Genomic DNA, 15,051 nt, shown 5'->3' on the forward strand with positions numbered 1-15,051 from the left:
GTTGGCGATTTGTGTTCCTTTTCTTCATTATTCTTATGAATTTTGCTGAACTTTTTTTTTTTTTTAAAGATTTTATTTATTTATTTGACAGAGCGAGAGAAACAGCCAGCGAGAGAGGGAACACAAGCAGGGGGAGTGGGAGAGGAAGAAGCAGGCTCATAGTGGAGGAGCCTGATGTGGGGCTCGATCCTACAACGCCGGGATCACGCCCTGAGCCGAAGGCAGGCGCTTAACCGCTGTGCCACCCAGGCGCCCCATGAATTTTGCTGAACTTTTTAAAGAACAATTTTTGCGTTGTTTTTCCAATTGCCAAGCTGCCTGCCAAAGGGCTCTTCCTGGGTCATTCTTGGGAGCCTGTGAAGGGCAAGTCCTGCCCGAACACCCTGTGATGAGACTCAACACCTCCCCGGGGGGGGGGGGTGCTCATCCTGGGGCAGGGACCCGGGGCAGTTGGGTGTTTTCTTCTTTTCTGCGTTGTCTGTGTTTTTGCTGGTTACTCTATACTGTAAAACATGGACTTCCTATTGACAAAAAGTTTGGCATCCCCCCTTCACCTCCGTGATGGCGAGGGGAGGAGGGACAGCTTGCTGGTGGCGGCGGCCAGGGCACTCGGGGTCCGCACAGCAGCAAGGAGCCTGTCCTCACACTGAGCCAGCTTTCACTCTGCCCTCTGAGTTGGACGGTATTTGAAGATCGTGAGAAGGTACTTAGAAATGTTACCTTTCGAAGTTTCTGTGTCAAAGTGAGCTGTGTCGTCCGCAGGAGAAGTACAGCATCGGGGAGCCCACGGTGCCATCCACCATCGCGGAGGAGCTCACCTACAACCCGTTCATGCGAGTAAGGTGAGCGGGCCCTCGGGGATGTCGGCTCCGCCGCCGCGCGGAGCCCAGGTGTCTGCTCCCAGCACCCCTGCAGGCCCCAAGCGCTGGAGGCTGCCCCGACCTCTGTCACGTACTGCCTCGCCTAGGGGACAGGCACCTCTTCTCAGAAGGGGGGTGCTTTCCTTGCGCCCTGGCCAGGCTTTGGGGTCCTTTCTGACCCTCGAGTCCAGATCCATAGGCAGCTGAGGGTCCCTGGGGGTCTCGGGGAGCTGCCACCTGGGCCGTGCTGGACGCCAGTGGGAAATCAGCATCCCTGCTCTCCGGGTCGCCAGCAGGATGGCTTGGCCGCATGGATTCCGCAGTTAGGAGCACGCAAGCTGGCTGTGGGCTGTGGCATTTTTTAAGAACGTCCCAACTTCTGCTGGCTCTTTTTGTCCCCAGCACCCTGGGAGGGCGGTGGGCATGGTGCGCAGCCTGCAGTCTGGTGTTCGGCTCCCGCAGGGAGAAGACCGTGCAGCAGCACGCGGGCGAGACGGACCCCGTAACCACCATGAGGGCCATCCGCAAAGAGAAGGACCATTTCAAGGTGCCCCGGGACTGAGGCGGCTGTGGACCTGGGGGGCCCGTGCCCGCCACCCTCAAGCACATGTGGGTGTTCAGATGTTTTAGATAAATTTCCTGCCAGGAGTGTAGGAAATCCAGTCTTGGTTTAATTTTAAATTCTCTTCGGAGCCCTTTGCTTGTGTTACCAGATGTTCTAATGCATATTTATAAGAGAAGTTGAAAGCGTATTCCTGGATGCTCGGCTTGGAGACTCTGTGTTCTCTCTGGCCTCCGGTGCGGGTGGGAGGACCGAGTGGTGCGGCCAGACCCGGGGCACGATGGGGGCAGGAAGGGCTGTTCCCAGCCGGCCCATTTCTGCATCTGGAGGTCTTCCTCTGTTCTGGACGTTGGTCCTTTGGCTTCCATCTGTGGGGAAGAACGGTGCCCAGGGCTCCGCTTGCGCTCTCCTCTCCTGCCGGGATGGTGCTCCCCGCAGATGCGGGACGGCTTCCAGTTAGCACTTCTCCAGCCGAGGTTGTCGGTCACCACTCTCCCCTAGGTGGCCTCAGGCCGCTGAGGTCATGTGTTGAGGTTCTGGGCGGGTGTGGGGCTGCCTGTCTGGGCCACGGTGCTGCACGGCTGGGAAGCACGGAGTCCTTGTCCAGACAGGATGACCTCTAGATGGAGCCGGAGCTCCATGTGACCTGCAGCCCCCCTGCACCCCCGGGGTTGTCATGGAACGGCGTTTGCACAGGACCTTCTAGATGTCTTGTTGTACGGCTCTGGAAATAGCCTAGGTGTCTCTGCGTTCGTCGCCGTGCTGCTCAGCTGCCGCCGTCCACGCTGGAGAGTGCGCACACGCGGGGTGGAGCTGTGGTGGGGGCCCATGCCCCCCAGCATGCTTTGTGGTGTTGGCAGCCTCCACCCCCGGGGCCTGCGGTGTCCTGTGGTGTGTGTGTTCTCTCTCCTGCTGGCATCCCCCCGCGGTCCCCCTGCTCTTAGTCCTGTGCTCCCAAGTGTACGTGGAAATGTCCAAGAGCACACGAATACTTGTAAAATACATGGAGAGAAAAACCTGCCCCATCACCCAGCCTCTCTGGGCCACTCCCCCCCCCCCTAGGGCCAAGAGCCCCGAATAGTAGTTGTTGCCCTTTGCACGTGTTGCCCTTGGTGAGGGGGTTCCTGCCGGGCCGCCCCCATGGGCTCTGGGGCCACAGTGGGCCTGCATGTGGCTGAGGTCGTGGGTCTGCGACGTGCGGCTCTGAAACGCTCTCGTGCCGGCGCTGCATGCTGGCCATGAGAGCGGCAGAACGTTCTGGCCTACCTGCAAGTGAGAGCCACGTCCACCGCATCCATGTGCCACCCGCCGTGGGGCTGGCCCGCTGCCACAGGGGGAGGCTGGATCCTGTTCCGCGCGTGCTGGCCACTCAGGTTTCCTCCCCCGGACCGCCACTTCGCCCGGGGGGGGGGGGCTCCCCACTTTTCTCCTGGGCTTTGCTCACTAGTCACACGGGGCCTTGGTTTCCCATCATGCATGTTGGCAGTCCTTCCCTTTGGCTGCTGGCTTCATACTCTGGCGTCTCACTGAAGAAATCCTTACTGCGGTCACGTGCGCGTTACCCGTTGACCTTTCCCTCCTCTGCTGCCTTCTCGTGAGTCCGTCCAGTAGGTCTGCACTTCCTTCGGATCCTCACGTCTGTGGTTCCTGTGAAAATGCTGTTCATGCTGGGGGCTGGCGGTCTGTCCCGGGTGTCTGTCCCTCCTCGTGCGCACCGCCAGCCCTGCTGCAGACCTGTCCTGTGGGCCCACAGGCTGCATTCCTACGGCTTTAGGATGATTCTTCATTTCCAGGAAGGGATACAGCCCAACTTTGTCCTTCGGCAGAGTCCTGGCCGTTTGCCCTGAGTATGAACATGAGAACGTTCACGGCTAGGGTCGGGACAGGCGTGATACCGTGACGTGCTGGATTTCTGGACGGGTGTTGCAAATTTCAAGTTTGGAACACGCCGCTTGTCCAGCATTAGGGTCTGTGGTGCTCTCCCTGTTGCTAAAACCCAACTCTGACGCTGAGTGCCCGTGTCCGAGTGGCCCTGCTGGCTGAAGGGCTCAGTCCCCAGCAAGACCACGTGGGCTTCCCCCGGGGGCGGCGGCATGCTGCTCGGCCACACCCGTCCACGCTGGAGGGTCCGTGCAGCCACTGTGGACTGTGGCGGTGACGTCAGACGCCCCCACTGACCCCTCTGGCTCAGTAACTCACCGGACGGCTCCTAGAACTCTGAGAGGTGCTGCCCTTGGGATTTTGTAGTTTGATTATAAAGGATACAGAGCAGGGCCCCAGGGGGCCCGGAGTGCTGAGCCGCGCCCTCTGTGTGGAACACGCCGAGTCACCCTGCTGGCACGTCCCAGCCTGCGTCGTGCTGTGTGGTGTCACTGCGTCGTCTCTGGGATCGCCGGCTGTATGTGCGGTGTCCCCCTTGTGTTGACCCCAGTGTGGCATGGGCTCCCTTGAACAACAAAGTCCCCCTCTCCACCCTGTGGGGAGTTCCAAGGACTCGGGAGGCTCCCTGCCTAAACCAGGGCAAGGGCAGACAGACCACCGGACAGCAGACGCCTTCCCACCGGGTGTTGACTCTCACCCCAGACGCCAGCTCTCTGGGAACGTCCGGTCCCTGGTCCTTCGTTCTTTGACACTGTTGTAAATGGTGTCTGTTTAGATCACTCCAGGGTCAGGAGCGTAGAGAAGTACAGTCAGCTTTGTTCCCAACCATCTACTCCCCGCCTGAGCTCTGTTCCCTTCGTGAACCTTCTATGGTCCCGTTGCTGGGACTTCTGTTCCCTGGGTCTCCCAGGTTGAGGTGAGGCGAGCGGGACCATGGCCCTCATCCCCGACCTCACTGACGGGCTTCACAGACACCTGAGTGTAGCTGCTGTGGCCGAGGCGGAGCTGCTCTGGGGGTTCACTCCACCCTCATGGAGCTTCTGTCCTGGGGGAGGGACCTGGCAGCCAGCTTGGGCGGAGGAAGCACTAGAGAGAATCGGGCAAGAGCAGGAACTGTCACGGCTGGGCAGGCCTTGTAGACACCCGGAGAGAAAAGTGAGTGCCAAGGCCCTGGGGCAGGGGTGTGGCTGAGCCCTGAGAGGAGGCAGAGGGAGCAGCGGACAGGACGCGGGAGGACCTTGGCGCCCACTTGAAGAAGTGCGCTGGTGGGCAGAGTGGGCCTCCACCAGCATTTCTTCGAGGGCCGCGGCGGGGCCGCTCAAGGGGTGCAGGGGTTCCCGGTGAGCTGAGCAAGAGACCCCAGCCTCTGCCCCAGCTGGGGTCTGAGCTGTGAGTGCGGCGTTGTGGGGAGACAGATGGGGCTCACAGAAGGCCCATGGGGCTGGGAGCCGCTCATGGGGCAGTGAGGTCAGGAGGTCGGGGTGCCGGAGAGGTGCTCATGCCAGCAGGGAGAGGTGCCAGGAGGAGGGGCAGGTGTGTGGGACACCCAGAAGTCCCCCCCAAGCGGGAACTGGGTGCCCTCACATTGTCTCCTTGGTGGATTCTGCGCAGTCAGGTTCTGGGCACGCTGTCTCCTCACGGCTACCGCTGCCGGCCGGGTGCCGATACCTTCTCGCCGGAGCCCAGCTGCCGGCGGATGATGAAGGGACTGGAGTGTTTGCTCTCGGGGAGTCTGAAGAAGGTAAATTCTCGTCCGAGCCTGGTGTTTCCACAGCTACAGGCCTGTTCATTCTCTTGTTCTTCAGCCACTTGGGAAGCATCTTGCTTTCCAGTATTTTCTTCTTCCTGTTTTTAAAAGATCTGAAGTCACTGCGACGCCCCGCGTGGGGCTTGAACGCACAACCCCGAGGTCTAGCCACAGGCTCCACCGCCTGAGCTGGCCAGGCGCCCCCCTTTTCAGAAGGGCCCGGGGTGCCCTCCCGCTCCCTGACGCCTTCCTGGGGCTCTTGCCTTCTCAGCTCCTCAGGGGTGTTGTCCTTCTGAGCAAGAACGTGAAGCTGGACACTCACCCGAAGGCGTCCGGTGTGGAGCACAGAGTGTGGCTGAGGGACTCGTGTGGTCTCTCCTTCGTGTCTTCCCTGCCGTGGACTGATGTCCTGTCGACTGTGAGCCCAGAGCCTGGGCGTTTGCCGCTCATGCTCCTGACTCCCGACCCAGGGCCGCTGCTGCCCTCGGAGGGGCTTCATGTGAAAGTCTCTCCCTAGGGCTCCGTGACCTGTCTTCCCGGGTGGGGTCTGTCTGCTCTTCACCGCACCCTGTGTCACGCGCTGGTCCCGTGGGGCGTGCCCCGCTGCAGCTAGGAAGTCGCCGGGCTTTACCAATCAACCTTTGGAATGTTCTGTTTATGAGATGAGGATCACAGCAGGGCACCGAGGGCACCGTTCCAGGGCACTGAGCACCCCTGCACCCCTAGTCACCGCAAACTTCGCATCATTAATCTGTCAGTAAAACCACACAAGGTTCCTCCTGGTCCGTCTGCTTCTACGGATGCTGATCTGCGTTGGAACAGCAAGAGGCCTGGGAAGAACTGGGTCTTGGTGGGTCTAGGACAGAGTCTGGTGCAGGAGCTGCACCCCATGTGCCCCCAGGACTCTGTGGGAAGGGTCAGCCCATCTGGGGTCCCACTGTGGCCAGGTGGGTGTGTGTGGCCGGGGAGGGAGACAGGACACCGCGTCTCTTCCTTCCCTGGCCCACAGAGCTTTCTCCCTCAGCTAATAATCATAAGCTGGAACCTGACTTCTTAAGCTTCTGTGGAAGCAACGGATGTCTCGTGTCGAGTCTGAATGGGCAGGGGTGCCCGGAGTGTGCAGCCCAATGCAGGGCTCGGTCTCATGACCCTGAGATCACGACCTGAGCCGAAACCAAGCATCTGATACTTAACCACCTGAGCCCCCGGGTGCCCTGAAAAGTGGAGGTTCACATTCTCCCTCAGAGGTAGACGGCTGGGATGACCCATCCCCATGGACGCGGGGGGAGCAGTGAGCACGCTCACTCCACGGAACCCACGTGTGTGCAGAACAGCCCACCCGTGTGGCATTCTGCAGCACAGACCACGGCGTAAGCCACAACATGAGTCACGATGAATTTTAAAAGACCAAAACAATGAAGTATGTTTGCTAACTCCAGCAGAATTCGTTCCCTGCGGCAGAATGAAGTCCGGACACCCCCTGCCTCCAGAAAGATCTCTGACAGCATGTGGGTCAGAAGGAGTGAACGTGGAAAGCACACCGTCTGTGGCACACCGCAAAGCCCAGAGCCTCACGAATCTGCACAGAAAAGAGGAAAGGTTCTATCTCAAACTAGAGAAAACAAAATGCAAAGGAAGTGGAAGAAAAAGGAAAAATCAGCAAAACAGAAAACCCAAAAATTAGTTCTTTGAGAAGATCACAAAGTTCTTTGAGAAACCCACAGCTACGCTGCCAGCAAAGAACACACACGTCGACAAAATCACGCAGGAGAAGGGACGGGGCTGCCCCTCCCCCGAGAGGGACAGGCATCGGGGCTGCGAGGGAACAACCGCCCTGACCAGTCCCTGGAAAGGCAGACCACTTCAGCGCACCCGGAAGGAAACAGGAAATCAGAATAGACCCGTAACAACAAATCGGACGGGTATGAAGTCCGAAGTCCTCGTCAGAGGAAGAGCCCAGCGGCTTCACCGAGCCTTCTGCTCCGTCGGTAACACCAATCACACACAAACTCTTTCAGAAAACGCAGAGGGACGCTTCCCTGAGCCTCCTGTGAGGGGAGCGTTGTCCCGACACCAAAGCAACAGACCTCACGAGAGAAGACATCAGTGTCCCTTGTGAACCTAGATGTCGAATTTGCCACGAAAGATCAGTGACCCTAGCACAGCAACGTCCTGTCCCACGACCAAGTAGTCAGCACAGGAACGTCAGTCGGCCAGACATGCCAAAGTCAACGGACAGCGTAGCCCGTCCTCACGGAGCGAAGGACAAAACCCAGGATCAGCTCCATGGAAGCAGCAAAACCCCGGACACACCTGCACACACGGTCACGCGTCCAGCCGCGAACGGAAGGCAGCTTCCTGGGCCTCAGGACAGACGACGCCTGTGTGAAGGGCCAACGGCTGCCCCGCCCGGCCCTCCTGACAGAGGTGCCCTCGTTCCTTGGCTCCTCATGTCCTTCCTGTGCGTTCCAACACCAGCAGCTGTGGTGGAATCCTCCCATCGCCTCCCACCTGCCCCCAGAGACCCTCGTCCACGGTTCAGGACATTTGTAATGACACTGGGTCTACCTGGAAACTCGGCAGCGGTCCCACTGTCCCAGGCGGCTGATCAGCAGCCTCCACTCCCTTGTGCCTCGTGGCCGGACACAGTCGTGACCGAGGGGTGAGGACGGCTGTCCCTTTGAGAGCATTCTTCCGTCACAGCGTCGGAATTCGTGGTGACCGGTGGGACGCTCACCTGTAAGACCAGGAGCGAGGCATGTCTGCACGTGCCCTGTACTCAGCCTTGTCCTGGACGTGCAGTGAGGCACGAAGAAACCACAAGACCATGGTAGGATGCAGACGGGAAAGGAAGAAGGAAAAATGTCCTTACTCACAGACGAGATGACCCCACAGGGAGCTAATCCTAGGGATCCACGTACACTACACACCCAGGACTGGGAAGTTTAGCCAGGTCCTGGGATACAAGACGAGTAAAAAGAATCCATTCCATTTCTGTGCGCTACTAACCGCGGGAAATGGAATTAAGATGATTCCGTTCACAGTAGCACCAAACTAACAAGATACTTAGAAATTGTTATCAAAACAGGGCAAGATTTATAAAGAGCTAAGTAAATGGAAAGGTGTTCCATATCCCTTGATTAAAACATCTTTGTGATCCGGTGAGAGGCACATGGAAAGCATGAGCTAGAAAAAAAAATAATCCGTGAGTTGGAGGTCATCGAAATAAACTTTTGCATCTTAAGGGACGACGTCTTTTTTATTTTAAAATTGGCTCTACACCAAGCATGAAGCCTGAGGTGAGGCTTGAACTCATGACCCAGAGATGGAGACCTGAGCTGAGATTGAGAGTCTGACGCTTAACCGACGGAGCCACTCAGGCGCCCCGTGTTTTAAAAAATGGATAAGCCACAGACTGGGAAAAATATCCGCAAATATTATGCCTGATAACCTATAATCCATCAAGTGTTGGAACTCAACCACCTCAAAGCGAGCAAGACTTGGCACTCCCACCCAGGAAGCAGAGCTGACGGCCCCGGACCGGACAGCGGGGCGCTTAAGGAAAGGGCGTGGGGCCACGGAGAGCGCGCAGACGTAAGTGCGCCTGGCCAGCTCAGTCGGTGGAGCGTGTGGCTCTGCGGCTCTTGGTCTCGGGTTCGTGAATTTGAGCCCCATGTTGGGTGCAAAGATGACTTAACATCTTTTACAAGTTTTACATAAATAACCATGTGAGCCAGCGACTCCACCTCCAAGAACCTACCCAGAAGCATGAAACACACGTTCACACCAGAGTCGTAGATAAATGCTCGTGGCAACGTCCTAGCAGCCCCTGAATGCAAATGACGCAGACATCCGGCAGCTCAGCGGGGGAGCGGAACTGGCGGCGGCCCATCCCTGCCACGGACCGCCCTTCAGCCACGGCACGGAGCAGCACTCCAGGCTGCCGTGCGGGCGGACGCAGAAAACCTGCTCTCTGGCCACGGGGACACATGGGAGAGCACACGGAACACGTGAGCGTCCCGCAGCTGGAGCACGGGTCGGGCCGCACCACACAAACGGGGGTCCGTGCATCTCGTGCCAGTCAGGCCAGGACTGTCGGTGAGGGCATCACACTCGTCAACGCCCTTCCGGAGTTCTCAGCCCAGACAGACAGCGGAAGAGAGAAGACTGAGGAGGGAAGAGCATCGAAAAGTCACCGTCATCTAGGAAAAATCTAAACACCAGGTGCACGATCGTAACACGAATGCTCAGAAATGCCGAGCGACACCAGGGACACTCCAGCCAAGAGGAGGATGTGCACCACGTGCGGGGGCGAAGGGGTCCGCTGTGCACAACTCTCAGCACAACCCACACCACGGGCTGTGGTTTCGGGGCAGACACCAGCGAGCTGCTTGCACGGCCTGGAAGGGGGCGCTGGGGCGCCGCACACGGAGCCTTGCTGCGCTTGCGGGAGGCGGCAGGCGGGAGGCCTTGCTCCGCAAGGGACGGACACGGCCCCCGCCTCCACGCTCGTGGGCAGGGGACCCCGACGTGTTCCCGAGGTGCTTCAAAAGCGTTCAAGTCCACGTGCCAGAGCGGCCGTGAAACCCCCAAGACTGAGAAATCGGACGGCAGGTCTCCCACCCTCACTGCGGTACTTGACGGATCCGGCTCAGTGCGAACGTCTCGGGAAACTGCGTTAGAACCAACTCCTGCCAGAATGACAGAGCGGCAAGGCACGCTCCAGGGCAGAAGCACACGCCGCCCACGTAGACCCGGTGAAGGACCTGCAGCAAGACTATGATTTTTTTAAAAACACAGATCAGATGGACCCCTAACCAGAAATCGGCGAGACACGCACACGCCCTTCACAAAACAGGACAGTCCCTGGCTCGTGAGCCAAAAGGCTGCGGTCCTGCCGGTGTCTGAGAAACACGGAACAAAAGCCACCATCCACTCACCTTCAGGGCTCGGGAATAGACAGGGTGACGGTGGGGCGTGCAGGGCACCCCTCGGCCCCAGGAGGTGGTGACCCGCTAACTGCTCGGGAAGGCTCAGCCTCACCTGCCAAGAAGACGCACACCTGGATCCTGGCAAGTCCACTGAGGACCCACAGGCTCACGGCGCAGTGTCCGTGGGCAGCAGGCGGGTGAGCGTGTCCCGAGACACAAGGACGTGGGGACAGCTGTGTGTACGAGCAGCCAGACCCAGTGCTTGGGTGCGACGCCGTATACTTGACCATCAGCAGCAAATGAGACCAGATGCCTTGGGGACACCCTCAGGTGGCCAGCTCCCTGAGTGGCCAGGGCAGCAAGGGGGGTGCGGGGGGGGGGTGCACGTGTGTAGCTGCAGGGATCACCCTCCCCCGCGGCCAGGCCCTGTGGAGGGCCGCGGCCGCGTGGGGCCAGCCGGCATTTGCAGAGAGAGGCCTGTCCCCTCCCGCTGCACACCCTCCCTTCCCACCCTGCCGAGGGCCCGGAACGTGCTGAGTCGGCACTTTGCGCTCTGTAAACCCCTGTTTACCGTGTCAATTTCTGGGCGTGCACTTTCTCCTGGCGGATCTATAATTTCTCAGAACAGAGGCTGAGAACCGACCTGAAATCAATCAAAGCTCAATAAAGGCAGAGATAAAGCTGCCCCCACCCCCGGCACCTGGAGCTGTGGGCCAGGCGGGGGTGGGGGGAATGGAGAGGGGCGCCGCAGCTCCCCCTGCCCTCCCTGCCGGGCTGCAGACCTGCTGCCTGCCGCCGCCTGGCCAGGAAGTACACTGGAGAGCCTCCCGGAACCGCCGCCAGCCTGGCCCTCCTCTCAAGGGGAGCCGGCTGTGCCCTCGTCCACCCGCCTCTGCCCTGCTGCTCGAATCGCCCCTTCCTGGGGGCTGGCCACGTGCAGTGCAGCCCTCCGGCCTTGCCTCCCGGCCTCTACCAAGGACCCCTCCCCTGGCTGTGCCAGTCGTGCCCAGGGCAGGTGGATGAGGGCGTGGCCGGGCTCCCTCTGCTCGAGCAGCCAGGGGCCATGCTGGCTGTCAACCCTCTTCCTGGCCTGACCTGGGGCTGACCTCAGGCCAGGCACTGGGCGGCCATCCTGTGCAGAACAGGCTGGTCATGGCCCCACAGGAGCTCTGGAGAACAGCCTGGGTCCCAAAGCAGGTGGAGGCTGGTGCTGCGGCCACAAGACCTGGCCCCCAAGGCCAGGCCTCCCTCCGCTCTTCCCAGGAGGGCAGTGCTAGGGAAAGCAAACACAAGGGGGCCAGGGGCCCTGCCCGGTGTTCCTAGAAGAGGTTGGGGGGAGGAGGAGTGGCCAGACACCAGCTGACCCTGAGGTCCCAGAAGCCCAGGCTGGGCGGGGCCCCAGGGAGTCCTAATGAGGACCCCACCCAGGTTGTTAGGAAATGGGCAGGGGGAAGGAGGGGGTGGTCAGTGTGCCAGGCCCATCTCTCACTTAACTCCCACGTGGCCATCTGCTGAGTGGGAGGTCCCCCACCGCTGCCTGAGGGGCTCCCACCCAGCGGCCGGGAGCCAGCCAAACATGAAGGAGGCTTTGGGGGGAATGGAGCCCCCCGGCCTCTCCCCTGTGCCGTCTGCATCTGGGGCATTTGGGGCTGATGCGGAGTCCCGGGCACGAGAGGGTTAATGGAATCCGGGCCAGTAGGGCTGGGCTGGGCTGGGCTGGCCAGCGACAGGGTGCTGGCTGCCCCAGCAGTGGGGAAATCAGAGGGCAGGAGCAGCCGGCCCCAGCAGACGCACCCAGCTCGCGGCCCACCTGTGGTCTGTTCTGCATGCGGGATGGCCCTGATTAGAGGTGAGGTGCCCCAAGGGCCCCGGCCCCACACTCTGGGGGTGGCCAGCCCTGCGCGTGCAGCCCACAAGGCCAGGGGCAGCCCCAGGGAGGGCTCAGCTCGGGTGGGTCTGCGGTGCAAGTGCGGCTGCCGCCGTGCTGAGGGATGCGCCCTCGGGCACCTCCGCTCCCTCTGCCCACCTCCTGTCGGGTCCCAGGGCCCAGGACGGGGCACTGGGGAAGAGCGCAAGGCTCCTCACACCCCACCCAGGGACCCTTCCCTGGGCTGCGGACTGCTGCCCTCACAGCCCCTCACAGGCCAGGCCCTGACACCCCATCCCCCTCAGGGCCCGGCCCCGTCCAGGTGGTGTGGGGCATCCTCTAGCGCTGCCTCTGACCTCAGCTGGGCATCCTGAGCCCGCCGAGGGCGGGCACAGGCCCCGATTCCGTGGGCAGCCCAGCGCGTGACGCAGGTTTTGGGGTGTCGTTGGTGTGGGGCCTAGTGCCCTTTGTCCTGAAACACCCCTGACCCCTGGTGAGTTGAGAGCGTGGAGTCCCTGTCTGCCCTGAGGCAGGCGCCCTGCTCTGCTCCCCGCACGAGCGCCAGGTACGTTCCTGGGTGAGGCACACACGCCAGGGGGCACGTGGGTGAGTGCCCCCCAGTCTGGGAGCCTAACTGGGGTGCTGTGCGCCTGCTCACTGGCCAGCCCTCAAGGGCAGGGAGCACATACCTGCTCAGGCCTTCCCCAGGCCCACCCGGCAGCGCGGGCCCCGCTCGACGTCCTCGCTGGGGACGCAGACGGCCACACGGCCAGGGGCCTCTACCCTCCGTGTCTGCAGAACAGGCATCACAACCCCGGTGGGCCTGCAGGGTGGAAAGGGCAGTTGGTTCTGAGCCGGGTGACGTCCCATTCGTCCTGCCCGTCTCTGCTTCCCACTCAGGCGGGCAGAGCGCAGCTCTGAGCTCCCACCGTCCTCCGGGCCGTCAGCAGCGCCGCCCCTCACGGTCACGTGCTACGGTCTGGGTGCCGAGTTCCAGGCTGCAGCCCGCACGCAGGCTGCAGCCCTCGTGCCGGGCTCACGTCCCCTGGCTCTCTCCCTGCAGGAGGCCTGGCCCTGGCCGTGCTGTTGCTCTCCTGGGCAGCGCTGGGCCCCTGTGGCCTGGGGGGAGCAGAGCCTGGGGCCCCGGGGGCCGCCGAGAGCCTGCCGTGCCCGGCCGTCTGCACCTGCGGTCACGACGAGTACGTGGAGGAGCTCAGCGTCTTCTGCAGCTCCCGGAACCTCACGCGGCTGCCCGACGGCATCCCGGACGGCGCCAGGGCCCTGTGGCTGGACGGCAACAACCTGTCCTCCATCCCCGCCGATGCCTTCCGGAACCTCTCCAGCCTGGCCTTCCTCAACCTGCAGGGCAGCGGGCTGGCCAGCCTGGAGCCACAGGCGCTGCACGGCCTGCAGCAGCTCCGGCACCTGCACCTGGAGCGGAACCAGCTCCGCGGCCTGGCGGCCCGCACCTTCCTGCACACGCCGGGCCTGGCCTCGCTCGGCCTCGGCAACAACCTGCTGGGCCGGGTGGACGAGGGCCTCTTCCAGGGCCTGGCCAGCCTCTGGGACCTCAACCTCGGCTGGAACAGCCTGGCCGTGCTCCCTGACGCCGCCTTCCAAGGCCTGGCCAACCTGCGCGAGCTGGTGCTGGCGGGCAACAAGCTGGCCTACCTGCAGCCCCCACTGTTCTGCGGCCTGGCCGAGCTTCGGGAGCTGGACCTGAGCAGGAACGCCCTGCGCAGCATCAAGGCCAACGTGTTCGTCAAGCTGCCCAAGCTGCAGAAGCTCTACCTGGACCACAACCTCATCACCGCCGTGGCCCCCGGCGCCTTCCTGGGCATGAAGGCGCTGCGCTGGCTGGATCTGTCACACAACCGCGTGGCCGGCCTCTTGGAGGACACCTTCCCCGGCCTGCTGGGCCTGCACGTCCTGCGCCTCTCGCACAACGCCATCGTCGGCCTGCGGCCACGCACCTTCAAGGACCTGCACTTCCTGGAGGAGCTGCAGCTCGGCCACAACCGCATCCGGCAGCTGCCCGAGAAGGCCTTCGAGGGCCTGGGCCAGCTGGAGGTGCTCACGCTCAATGACAACCAGATCCGGGAGATCGAGGCGGGCGCCTTCCTCGGCCTCCTCGGCGTGGCCGTCATGAACCTGTCCGGGAACTGCCTGCGGACGCTGCCTGAGCAGGTGTTCCGCGGCCTGGGCCGGCTGCACAGCCTGCACCTGGAGCGCAGCTGCCTGGGCCGCATCCGGCCGCATGCCTTCGCCGGCCTCTCGGGGCTGCGCCGCCTCTTCCTCAGGGACAGCGGCATCGTGGCCGTGGAGGAGCAGGGCCTGGGGGGGCTGTCGGAGCTGCTGGAGCTGGACCTCACCGCCAACCGGCTCACGCACCTGCCCGGCCCGGTCTTCCAGGGCCTCGGCAAGCTGGAGTACCTGCTCCTCTCCGGCAACCGGCTGGCGGCGCTGGCGGCGGACACCCTGCGGCCCCTGCGGCGCGTCTTCTGGCTGGACGTGTCGCACAACCGCCTGGAAGCCCTGCCCGAGGCCGACCTGGCGCAGCTGGGGCAGCTGCGCTACCTGAGTCTCAGGAACAACTCCCTCCGGACCTTCACGCCGCAGGCCCCCGGCCTGGAGCGCCTGTGGCTCGAGGGCAACCCCTGGGAGTGTGGCTGCCCCCTCCGGGCCCTGAGGGCGCTGGCCCTCCAGCAGCCCAGCGTCGTGCCGCGCTTTGTGCGGGCTGTGCCCGAGGGGGACGACGGCCAGCCGCCCGTGTACGCCTACAACAACATCACCTGCGCCAGCCCCCCGGGCGTCTCGGGCCTCGACCTGCGCGACGTCGCCGAGGCCCACTTCGCTCAGTGCTGACCGAGGCCCGGTCTGGCCGGACGCCGCCCCGGGGTCAGAACAGCACCCCCCTCGGGGGACGCGGCCCAGCGCCGGGGTGGGCACGGCCACCGCATGGGCCCCGGGCCCCCCGATTCACTCATTAAAAGCTATGTGACACACACGTGTGACCACAGGAGTGTAGCTTTGGGGGGGGGAAGCTCGGGCCCGTGCCCCCACCCCACGCCCCTCCCGTGACACCCGCCTGCTCCCGAGGGTGGCAGTACCCCCCCCGTGGTCCAGAGCCCTAGCACCTCAGCCGTCCTCTTGGGAGTGTCCTTGGAGGAGCTGGTCCTGGGAAGCTGGGCACAGCCAGGTGG

At 62.4% G+C, this 15,051-nt stretch overlaps 3 protein-coding genes across 10 annotated transcripts in view; 2 read left to right on the forward strand and 1 right to left on the reverse strand.

Moving 5' to 3' along the window:
- LOC123783800 (uncharacterized) overlaps positions 1 to 12,912 on the reverse strand; it is a 15,127-nt gene extending 2,215 nt beyond the window's left edge. The window contains exons 1-4 of one of the 6 annotated variants that reach the window (XR_015720953.1): positions 12,538 to 12,912; positions 10,553 to 10,624; positions 5,373 to 10,093; positions 1 to 5,148 (exon numbers count right to left, since the gene is read on the reverse strand). The exon at positions 1 to 5,148 is cut by the window's left edge and continues 2,215 nt beyond it. Coding sequence is in view for 1 of the 6 variants with exons in the window: in XM_087853748.1 (XP_087709874.1) it covers positions 4,269 to 4,389; positions 4,888 to 5,148; positions 5,373 to 5,500 (510 nt within the window). In the remaining 5 variants the exon portion in view is untranslated. Of the gene's footprint in view, positions 5,149 to 5,372; positions 11,760 to 12,537 lie in introns of those variants that run through there. The other 5 variants (XR_015720948.1, XR_015720950.1, XR_006777294.2 and 2 more) reach the window with 5 other exon arrangements.
- HAGH (hydroxyacylglutathione hydrolase) overlaps positions 1 to 13,052 on the forward strand; it is a 27,961-nt gene extending 14,909 nt beyond the window's left edge. For 2 of the 3 annotated variants that reach the window (XM_045784759.2, XM_045784760.2), the window contains 2 exons: positions 763 to 842; positions 1,323 to 1,620. In XM_045784759.2, coding sequence (XP_045640715.1) covers positions 763 to 842; positions 1,323 to 1,422 — 180 coding nt within the window. In that variant the 3' untranslated portion in view covers positions 1,423 to 1,620. Of the gene's footprint in view, positions 1 to 762; positions 843 to 1,322; positions 1,621 to 12,911 lie in introns of those variants that run through there. The other variant, XM_087853727.1, reaches the window with a different exon arrangement.
- On the forward strand, positions 11,737 to 14,855 carry IGFALS (insulin like growth factor binding protein acid labile subunit). The gene is made up of 2 exons (XM_045784713.2): positions 11,737 to 11,830; positions 12,912 to 14,855. Exons 1-2 carry the CDS (start codon positions 11,815 to 11,817, stop codon positions 14,711 to 14,713), a joined length of 1,818 nt encoding a protein of 605 aa, XP_045640669.2. The 5' UTR covers positions 11,737 to 11,814; the 3' UTR covers positions 14,714 to 14,855.
- Positions 14,856 to 15,051: the final 196 nt, after the last annotated feature.

This window comes from Ursus americanus, chromosome 2 (assembly GCF_024610735.1).
Source record: "Ursus americanus isolate L20-20 chromosome 2, mUrsAme1.1.p, whole genome shotgun sequence".
NCBI classification, from domain to species: domain Eukaryota; kingdom Metazoa; phylum Chordata; class Mammalia; order Carnivora; family Ursidae; genus Ursus; species Ursus americanus.